The following is an 11,060-nucleotide window of genomic DNA, read 5'->3' on the forward strand; positions in this document are numbered from 1 at the left end:
AGCTCCAGAGCAATATGAACAATAAAATGGAGTTTAGTATATTTTATAACCCACTGACAATAAATTACACTTTAAGTGCCTACAGACAACTTTTCACTATTATTTAACAGGCAATGTGTCGCTATTTGTGCCTTGGAAAAGAAGGATCGCTAGTTTCCTAGAGGTGAAGCAGGAAGAGAGTCTGTCTGTGTACGTGTAGAACAGAGTCTGGATGTATGTGCTGATTGATCTCACACCTGTATGTGTGAGTGCACTGCGTGAATCATGTAAGAGCCCTCACATTTGTTCAGCGACTGGATCGGCTCTGTCTGCTATTGTTCCTCATCAGCAGGCTTCACTTAGCTGCACAAGTGCAAGCTGTTACAGTATGTGTGTTGTTCCTACTGCACAGTTCCTATGGCAGCTTTGAGAGATGAAGCAGAAGAGCTCAAGTCCCAGCTCATATCTGGAAACCTGCCTGCTGGACTCGAGTGAACATCTCAAGTGCCAAAATGGAAAAACTCCTTGGTCTTCCTGGAAGTGATAGAGGAACTGAAACTCTGCTAGTCAGAATCACTTCACACCACAGACTCACACAAGGGATGCAGAAATTTAGTGTTCTTACATGTTTTCATATAGTTTTGTGCCGGAAAATAACACTGTGATAAATGTTAGACGTGCAAACTTGACTGCACATCTGTTTGTTTTGTTGTCTTAATCCATAAATAGAGCAAATGTGTGTTTACGTCTCCACCTGCATCTTGCTATTGATGTAATGTGCACTTGTGTTTTACCAGAATATATCACACAGTCGTGACTCGATAATCCGACACTAAATGTAAAATCTTCTTTTATGTCGGATAGCAAGGCTGTCGGATTGTCAAGACGGAGGTCGAGATACAAGGAGGGTTTGATGCTTGAAGGGCCACTTCTACTTCTTCTTTCGGGTTGTTAAGGGTCAGAATGTCAAGTCACGACTGTATGTTGTTCAGGCAGTCTCGTTTCCATTTTAGGTTAACACAGATTTAGCTGAGATAACTGGTGAAAGTAAGACAACCACGAATGAAAGAATCATCCTTAAATAATGACCTACATTGTGAACAGAGCTTCTCACTGATAGCTCTGTCTACGACTAGGACCTTCACAGAGGCCAAAACTGGTTTTGTGGTTTTGAATGTACCTGCATTGCAAAATCACGGACATCATCAGCTGATAAGCAAACAATGACTAAAGCCAAATTCTGCAGATTGCCACACTTACAGAGATTCTGAGGTAAATGTAAGTTTGCCAAACAGTTAGCAAGAAACTGTGACTGTGTGCGCAGACAAGTACAGACCCTGAACTGACTCAATAAATAAATACTTACCTAATACTGATTACATCTAATAACACTGCGGCCATCGGGCCAAAACACCATTTTCTGTATTTGAAGAGAATGCGACCCACTTACACACACACATTTTTCTTCTTCTTTTTTGCCATTCTCTTCTTGTTTCTTTTATCATTCTATTTCATTTCTTTATTCCATTTAATAAGTTGCATTTGGTGCTTTGGCAGTGTTGTTAACCTGATATTAATGCTACTAAAGCATAATGAATTGGGAAATTGTAAATTTGAGACATGCAGCTACATGAGTGTAAAAATTCTTAACGTTTGTATTTAAGATTTCTGAAGACACATCCTGACTTCTGTATTGTAGCGACAGCTTTACCACATGAGACATTTCTGAATACTGTCCTAGATGTTGAAAGCTGTGCATGAGGAGGTTTTCCCATTTGATCGCTCAGCTTTGCTGTCATAGAAATTGAATTAATAATCAGTACATGATACATGATACAAATACATTTGTACCTTCTGGTGTGTTTGTCTTATTTCGATTAACAAGTAAAATTAAGAAATAGAAATCTAAAAGGTATTGACACTTACACCCTGCAGAGCAACCGACATGTTAAGTCATTTGTTGTTTATTTTTCTCATTGGTGTGGTGGTGTTGTCCTTTTAGATGGCCTAGAAAAGCCACATAGTCTTTTATTTCTTTATTCTTTTTTAAACCAATGGCTCTTTTTCCAGGGCACAAAGGAAAGTGAAAAGACAAAACAACTTATTTATTGACACACTTGTCATTGCAGGGGAATAAACAAGTTTAAATAATAGCATTCATGATGGCTTTTTTCCTATTTTGGTGTGCCAAAAACCCACACAAATGAGACAGCATGCCCAAAAACGCGACCACTTTGATCAAAAATAAGGACACAAATTGTCAGGACTATAAAGCCTTAACCTCCCATTGTCTTACTTGGCTGAGCATGAAGTCAAATATCAGCGTCTGAATGTTTACTTCATCCAGATCACAGTAACTCGTCTCCGCTGGTGCAGACCTTGGGTTTTCCAGCTTTGTGGAACAGCCTCGGTATGCAGAGTCCACTCCTGCCTCAGGTTAATGAGCGGGACTGAGATGTCCTATGAACAAACTGTGAATACCACCTTCAAAGGAGACATGCAGTGCCCCAGTTACTGCGGCCACAGGGAGCTGTCTGACTGGAGTAAGTTTAAAAATTTCTCTTGTTACCATAAAATATCTGGTAAAAGATTACATGTGGAAGGAGTTACCTAGAAGTACCCGGGCCTCACAATGACACCACATAAAATAATGTATAAAGCACATACCTGTTTAAGATATATCCAGAATCCATCACTGTGCCATTCACCACGCACTGTCATCAGGCCGCCCGCTGACCCAGACTTGCCCTACATGGAGGATATTGGTGTCTTTCAGCCGGCGACATTATTCTTGTCGTTTGTTCCCTCAAAGGGCAGAAAACAAAGTTTGCACATTTCTAATGAGGAAGTGAGGACAGAACAAAGGCTGTACAGTATGAATGTGATGTCGGGCTTTTTTAATCTTTTATAATATAGCCTTTGTAATCCTCTGTGTCTAAAATGAAGTTTGGGTTTTGCAGCCACAAGAGAGAAGTCGCTCTCCAAAGAATCAGCAAAAGAAGAAACCTCAAGTTTTTAAATAAATAAATAGTCAAGCAAGAAAATATGGGGTCATGAGGAGGTTGATCACAGAGATGCATCAGCGGTATAATAAAGACTAATCCACTCCACTCATGTGCGCTTTCCCTCCCCTTCTACTGTCTCCCTGTCATTATCTGGCTCCCATTCTCACTTGCCTTTTTCCTCCATTCATCTTTAATTCCCTTTAACAGCACAGCCAGCGCAGTGATTCAAACAGGGTCCACCGAAAATTTTAAGGGTCAAGGTCTGTTTGGACACTTCTGGTTCGCTCAGCAGGCGACGGTGGAGGCTTTAATAGCCTGATTGCCTTTGAAGTCTTCAAAACGGCTGCAAGAAACTCTCCAATGTGATCAAAGGAGGAAAGAGACAAGAAAATTAGAGTAATACGCATTGAATGCTCTTCTGCTGGAGCTTTACGAGAGACGACGTCGAACGCATAAATACTCAAGATATGAGTTATCGTGGATATTATTATGTCATGCTGTGCTGTGCAGAGCTGCACTCTGCTGAGGGGAATGTTGCAAATGTGAATAAATATCCAGAGGCACTTGATCTTGACACGATCTAAAAACAAAGAAAAATAGAACTGCATGAGCTCAGTTTTGTACCACTCGGTGAGGTCAACGTGACTCTTGACTCTCTGCATCAATAGTAATTATTAATGTACAAGAATGATGCATGAAACAACACATTGTGTCATGCTGACACATCTGCGGCTGCTCCCCCAATCCTTTCCTCAAGTGGGCTTCGCTTATGGAAAATAAGTGTTTTAAAAAAGTGAATAGAAAATGCAAAAATAGCAAGGCTGTGACGAGGAGCTTTGGAATACTGAGGTCACATTTGTTTCAAGCTTTTCATTTGAAAGTTGTGTTTTAACATATTGTCTGTACATTGAGGCCTAAATGCTGAAATCAGCTGATCAAAAAAAAAGTGTTTGGTAAAAGGTAAACGCTCACTTATATAGCGCTTTTATCCATAGCGCATTACAATGTGTTTCTCATTCACCCATTCACACACCAATGGCGACAGAGCTGCCATGCAAGGTGCTGCCTGCCATTGGGAGCAACTTCAGGTTCAGTGTCTTGCCCAAGGACACTTCGATTGTGGAGGGGCGGGGGATCGAACCGCCAACCTTGTGATTGGAGGACAACCCACTCTACCACCTGAGCCACAGCTTTTTAAATACTAGTTTTATGATGTTTATTTTATGGCAGTCACACCTAAAATCCATTGGCCCTAATTTCCACAGTCAAACACAATATCCACCCGATTAGTCCTGTAGCTTTACTTTTGTGATTTAAATACATAATAACAAATCATGAGGGAAACCAATACTTGATGACCATCTTAAGGGTGATTTCTCCGACAAAAGTGGCAGACAGAGCTGCATCAAAGATAAACCAGCTCGCTTCACATTGTTCAGCATAGTTAGTTTGGTTGCCAGTCTTGCCAACGGTTGGTGGGAAAAGAGAAGATAAAACAAACTTTAAGGATAAAGGTAATGATGCTCAACAGATGACAATGGCAAAATCCCCCGCTGCTGCAGATTTCCCCGCTGTGAGATTAATAAGGAATAAAGGCTTTTAAACATAATTTTGACACATTTAAAATAATAAGGTCTATTTTCTTGCATCCTTAGCCATTTGGCAAACTCTATTTGGATCAGCCAATTCAAACACAGAAATCAGGACATGCATTAAGTCACTTTAGTCCAGAAGTTGTTTTAGGCGTCCGTTTGCTGCGTTTCTGCCAGATGTTCCTCGTGATCAGTGTTTGGCATCTGCATTAACATTTTATGGGAAACTAAGAATATTTTACCTTTCAGAAAAAGTAAAGAACAAATACTTGTTTGGTTTGATTTCATCTCTAAATGACCCTCGTCAGTCCAACTTTTGTGCAGTTGCCAACCGCCGGTTTGCTTTGTCAATGTTCTGTAAAGAAGTTTTCCCAATCTTTCCTAGATGTAATGGGACGGGAGGTAGGAGATGCTATCGTCAGCTGAAGCAGGCGACATTAGCCCCTCCATATCATTTTCCTTTCATCGTCACCCGAGACATTAGCTCGGTTCATTGACCCGGCGATGTCCCTCCACCCCAGCAGTATCTCTGCTCCCCAAGATAGAAGCAGATCACTGAGAGCTTCCTGCTCCTCTGTCTCTGCCGTATCTGCGTCACTGCCTGATAATCACAAGTTTACCGGCAGGCTTCGCTTGATGCTTTATCTCAACCAGGGAGTGCCAAAACGGATGCACACCAATATGGGATGTACGCTCTCTGACAGGGAGCCTGTGTGGGGGTGTTGGGACCTGGACACTCACCAGTGACCAGAGTATCAGAGGTGAGTGTGTCAACAAGTGTCCTCCTTCACTCTGATCCTCTGAACAACACAGGAGAGAAGATGTGGGGGTGACTGTTTTTTCTTTTTAATCCAGTGTAACTTAAGTGTTTGCCTCTTCTGATTTAACCCTTTGATTTTTTTTCATGACAAACCCACAACACAAATGTACTATTTCCTTCAACAGAAACCTGCATTTGTTAGAATTTGATTGGTTGAATTCTGTGGCTGATTGTAAATAAAGTCAAACACTATGTTCTGAAATTAAACCTCACAAAACTCTTTCAAACTGAAGCTTGTTGCAGGCAGAATTACAATGTGGTCACATTGGATGTTTTTGTTGCTTTAATGCTGTCAAAGTTATTCAAAGCTAAAAGATGAAATTGAGTGGATTTGTCAAAAATCAGCAATTACACATGGCCATAACTTTCCCAAAACAAACATTTTGGATATATATATATATATACACACCACAGCCTCCTGAATCTTGTCCAGTACTTGAAGGGATTCCTTTTAAGGCCTTTTTGGTCTGACTGAGAACCCTGCTCTTAATTCTAATATGCTTTATTCGTCTACATCTCAGACTTAACACGAGACAGATTTCTGGTGATGTCATGTTACGTGATACAGTCAGCTGACAGAAATTTGCAGTGCGATGAGTGTTGACTGCGAGGTTATAGAAGAGGTTATCGCAAACTCTCCAGTGTGTATCCCACTCCAAGAAGAATCCTGAGGACTGCACTTCAGCCTAAAACCACTCATGAGACTTTCTACGTCTGGAGCTGCTGCAGTCGTACATATATAAAACATGCAATGAGGTTGTTAAAGAGAGAAGACGGACAAAAGATTTATCATCAATATGTATTTTGCTTGTTTGAAGTCATTTTTGACACTTCTTACAGCGTGGCATTATCACAACCGGCATAAACAGGTGTCAACAGAAAACACTGATCAGAAAGATTGAATTTAAATTACAAAAAAAAAAACCTAAAATGTTTTTGCCTCAAACCAGTTCTTTAATAAATAGCGGCAAACCGACTGACTAGACAAAGATCAGAAGCACTTTGAGGCAAATGTGTAGGACAACTAGACACCTGAAGAGCTACAATACCATTTTGCTTGCTGTGGAACATGAACCCAATTTTTATAGAAACAACAAACACAGGACCGAGGTTACAAATATAAGTCGCCGTGTAGATCCCTTGACAGTTTGAACACTGAGGGTCCTCTTGATTTTAAAACAAGTTGATGCCACTGTGACAAACTCAAAGTGAAAAAAGTTTGAAATGTTTAGACAAACTATGAATCATTTGATCCCACAAAGCAGCCCCTCGCCCACCTTCATTCATGCACACACACACACACACATTCAGAGATCCACAGTAAACATTCCACGTAAGCAAACACAAGTACAGACCTGGAAGTCTGTGGAGGGATTCAGACACACTCTGGGGCTATCAGCTCACCCCTCCTCCTACACAGACACATTTTGTCTCTCCGTGGCTAAGGTATGTGATGACAGGTCTCCGTTTTTACGTTATCTAAGTGACAAGCACTGGAGGTCCTATTGTGCTTCTAGGATCATACTGTCCATGCCTCATTGTCTGTTCATCTCTCCGATGTTTCCATTTGGGCCTTTCTTTGGACTGCTACTGTAGAAACAGTATACTGAAAGCCATGATGACACAGCAGCAAGCCACCCAGGGACTCTTCCGCTCACCTGGAGAAAAGACATCATGTTAAGTTCATGGCTTTGAGAAAAACTATGATTTTATGTGAAAAAATACGGAGCAATCATTGGCTTACCTATTCTGGCACACTTCCAGAAAATTCCTAGGAGCCTTAAAAAGAAAAAAAACAAAACAAAACATGAAGACAAAAAATGAATTCAAAATTGCGAGCAGAAACATTTTGGGGCCTCAGTTTACATTACCACTGTGTAATAGTTAACCGTCCTTTAAGTGCATTAAACAAAAAGGCAGAAGTCCTGCGTTGGTCCTCTGCCACAATAATCTCTTTTCAGCAAAACCAAGGCACCCATCACATTTCTGTTTCCATGTAAGGATTGTGCAGTGGACAGCAGACGAGAGCAGGACAGCAGGGAGTCTTATCATCTCTAGTGACAGCTGAGGCAAATGTTGCATTCCAAGCCGTCACTTTTCTGATGAGTCTGTTTGACTGTCGGCCTGCAAGTGTATCTGTGCCTGTTTAAAGTCCATTTTTTCTAAAAACTTTCATTCTGACCAGATGGTGTCAGCATCCCATCGCAACATTTTCCTTTACTGGCTCAGAACAACCCTTGTATAAAAGTTTCGATTTCTATAATTTAAGCAAAGCATTTTTTAGCGAAACATGTTTTTCTGTACAAAACAAACAAAAAAAATTGACTGGAAATGGTATTCCCCTCAGATTCTAGAATTATTTGCATGTGTGGCACCAAATCAACACAAATAATGGCTCATGCCTTCGTCAACAAATCAATCAAGACGGAAAACTATTAAATCATCCCATCTGCCACTCGCAGTCTCATGTGTTTGTCTGGAGAGGAGGTCCCTCCCTTCTCCAGTGATGTGTGTGTGCGACCGTGTGAGGCTGTTCCTGGGCTGTGACAGATTTATTAGAAGTGAATCGTAGCGCTTGTACATCCAAGAATAATAATGATCTTGTAATGATGAAAATCAGGCCTTCTGCTACTTTACTCCCCTCAATGAGGAGGTCCGTATTAACTAAAAAAAAATAAGCAAACGTCCATAGTAGTGATTTGCACAGGGATGGATTATTTATGTTACTGGGCTCAGAGGACAGAACAAGTGTTGTCACAGTCCATTTCTAGTTGATAAACTAATATAGAAGAAATACAGAAGTTAACTACTTGGAATCTAATGTTACAGTTGGAGAAGTTGATATTGTCAGGACCTTGAAGGATGGAGCAGAAAGTATGGCACTTCAAAAAAAATAACACAAAATCTATGTGCCTTACTATTGCCAGTGATTGCAGCACAACTACAATGAGACAAGCACTGAGTGAAATCATACGAGTCTTAAGATTGGGGTGTGATGTTTTCATTGTCCTTATTCAAGCTGAGCACTTGGCTTTATGGCCAACTTTAGTTTTTGTCTGCTTGGATGTATGTGAGGACCTTTTCCTCCCATCTATATTCAATTAGTAACATTAAAGTGCAGGCCTAAACACACTATTAAATTCTGATCTGGCACATTTTGCAAGACAACGGCATATGCCTTACAGAATCACAATATTGCACTTAACGCAAACTATATCATGCTAATAATTAGATAAAGAAATGAAGAGATTAAGTTTTTCTAAAAAAAAAAAAAGTCACTCAATGTGCTGATTGAAGCATCACAGAATCTTTGGGGGCAAAGAGCATAGCTGGAACTAATCAACAACACTCATGTAGATTCTTTGTTATTATTATATTATCATATTTTTTTTATGATGTTCCCTGTGTTTTTGCACTGTCCCCTTTGCTGCTGTAACACTGCAAATTTCCCCATTGTTGGGGTTAATGTAGGATGATCTTATCCTAAAAAACAGTTTGATATCGAAGTGTGTCAAAAACTGGTATTTTGAGGGTAAATTAACCACAGGGGAGTCCTCAGTGGCAGCCTCTGCATTGTTAAGTATCTCAAACAACAGCTAATCATACCCAGTCTTGTTCTTGTCCAGCAGGCTGGGAGCCAGCGCTCTGATGTAGGCACAGGTACAGATCAGGAGGAGGATCACAGTTAACAGTGATTGGAAGTTGAAAATGGCCGACTGTAAGATAAAAGACGATGACATATTTAGCACAGATGCAATAGGTTCACCAGCAATATGTTCAACAGTTAAAAACCTCCGAAGTCACTGTATTTCATTTTCTGTGACACTGATGTTGCTCTTCTTGTAGTGAGGAATGTTGTTCTACCAGCTGTTCATTCTGTGACAAAGACCTGGGCTGGCTGTGCAGACCCATTTAGAACAAGTCCGTCAAAGACTCAACACCAAACTGGGGGACAGACAGTATGTTTCTCTATAAACTTCCATTCAGAAAAATCCTGTTGTGTTTGTCTGAAGAGGAGGTCCCTGTTGACACGTGTGTATATAGTAATTTACAAGATCTACCACATGCCTAGATTGCAGCTTGAGCATAATCCAAATCTCTGTCTTCCATGCATCAAATGGAGACAAAGACTCTGCGTTTTAGCTATACAGCTTGTTTACAAGCCATAACAAACTGTGAGACAAGATTTCATTACATTTGCAAAACTTTGTGTATTTGTTTGAGGGTACAAAAAACACAATTTTCCAGCTTTTCAGCACCTGTGTGTTTCTCCTGATGCTCCAGTTATCAACTGTGAGGATGACGATAAAATCACCGCACATCAGTTGAGTTACACTGGGGTGTAGCTTAGTTGGCAAACAAAAAGATCACTACACTCATAGATTTAAACAACAAATCAGGTATTTAATCGCTATGTTACTTTTAGTTCTTGAACATGTATGGCACTCCAAAGCAGTAGCAATTAAAGTGCTTTTTGATGCGACTCTTTCTCTGTCACATACAACCATATATTAATCTCATATGCACTCTTAACAAGCAAAATCCAAAACTGACCTTTTCAATATTTATCACTGACAGAGTGATAGACCTGCAGTTTAAGATTCTAACATGTGGGTATTTACCATTAGCATTAACTTACAAAAGGTTTATTAAAGTGTAAGATGTATTTAAGTTTTCTTTCATTTATGTCAGTGTTGTCTCCACATATGTTATTTTTTCAAATTATTATTCCACCTTCCAAGCACTACTTACAGCCCTGCTAAAGACACTTAGAACTATACTACAATGATCGAATAAGAGGTAAAAATAAATTCATGATAACCACTTTGAATTATATGTGTCATTGTTTTGAATGTTAACATCTGTCTGCAGCACATTTCTCACCTTCTATAGTGATGTTTGGTTTTGCATGTTTTCAAGCCTCTAGTCAATGCTCGTCTTCGTAATTTTAGTTAAAGAAAGTTTTGAAGGGGTAAATAAGTTACTTGCTGTCTTCTAGGCTTTTATTTCAAATATTCTCGTTACTCTGAGCTCACAAACAACAACCCCGCAATGTCACTCAACAATATGTAGCTAACCCACACACGTTCATGCACACTGCCAATACGATGGTGCAGCTACGTGGCACACACCTACTAGCGCGTATCGTGTTTGATAAGATACTCCTAGTCATTGTTATCAAACGACTCACGGTAAGACGCAAAAGCAACCTATGCAACGACATAAACGGTTTATGTGACGGTATTTCAGAACAAAAAACCCGATATGATAGCTAGATTTGCTAAACTTTTAGCCTGTCGGAGCTAACCAATAGTAGCTCGGTAGTATAGCATTTACTACACGTCCCGCTACGTCCCAAATGCTAGCATTAGCTGCTGCCGCAGTGTGTTGCCGACGCATATCACATTTATAATGTATGTCACAGAAAATGCTTCAAAGTCATTGCAAAAGAGCAGAAGCCGCTGTTTAACAGAAGAAAACTTACCATTTTTGTTGGGAATCAGAGCCACATCACACTTCCTGTTCTCTGGAACTTACGTAACGTGAACGTCCACGGTTACGTAATTACGTACAACGTCGCAAAAACCGAGCTTGCTGATTGGCTGAGAGCGCACACGAGGTGAAAGTTGAAAGTTGTGTGTCGAAGCTGTCAACGGGGAGAGA

General features: G+C 40.3%; 1 protein-coding gene across 1 annotated transcript; it reads right to left on the minus strand.

The window, feature by feature from the left end:
• Positions 1 to 6,181: 6,181 nt before the first annotated feature.
• Positions 6,182 to 10,953, minus strand: tmem167a (transmembrane protein 167A). The gene is made up of 4 exons (XM_008301175.1): positions 10,882 to 10,953; positions 9,003 to 9,112; positions 7,141 to 7,175; positions 6,182 to 7,054 (listed from the first exon to the last, which is right to left on the minus strand). Exons 1-4 carry the CDS (start codon positions 10,882 to 10,884, stop codon positions 6,984 to 6,986), a joined length of 219 nt encoding a protein of 72 aa, XP_008299397.1. The 5' UTR covers positions 10,885 to 10,953; the 3' UTR covers positions 6,182 to 6,983.
• Between the last annotated feature and the right edge of the window lie 107 nt (positions 10,954 to 11,060).

The sequence above is a fragment of the Stegastes partitus genome, unplaced genomic scaffold (genome assembly GCF_000690725.1).
Source record: "Stegastes partitus isolate 25-593 unplaced genomic scaffold, Stegastes_partitus-1.0.2 Scaffold1638, whole genome shotgun sequence".
Classification (NCBI taxonomy): Eukaryota; Metazoa; Chordata; class Actinopteri; family Pomacentridae; genus Stegastes; species Stegastes partitus.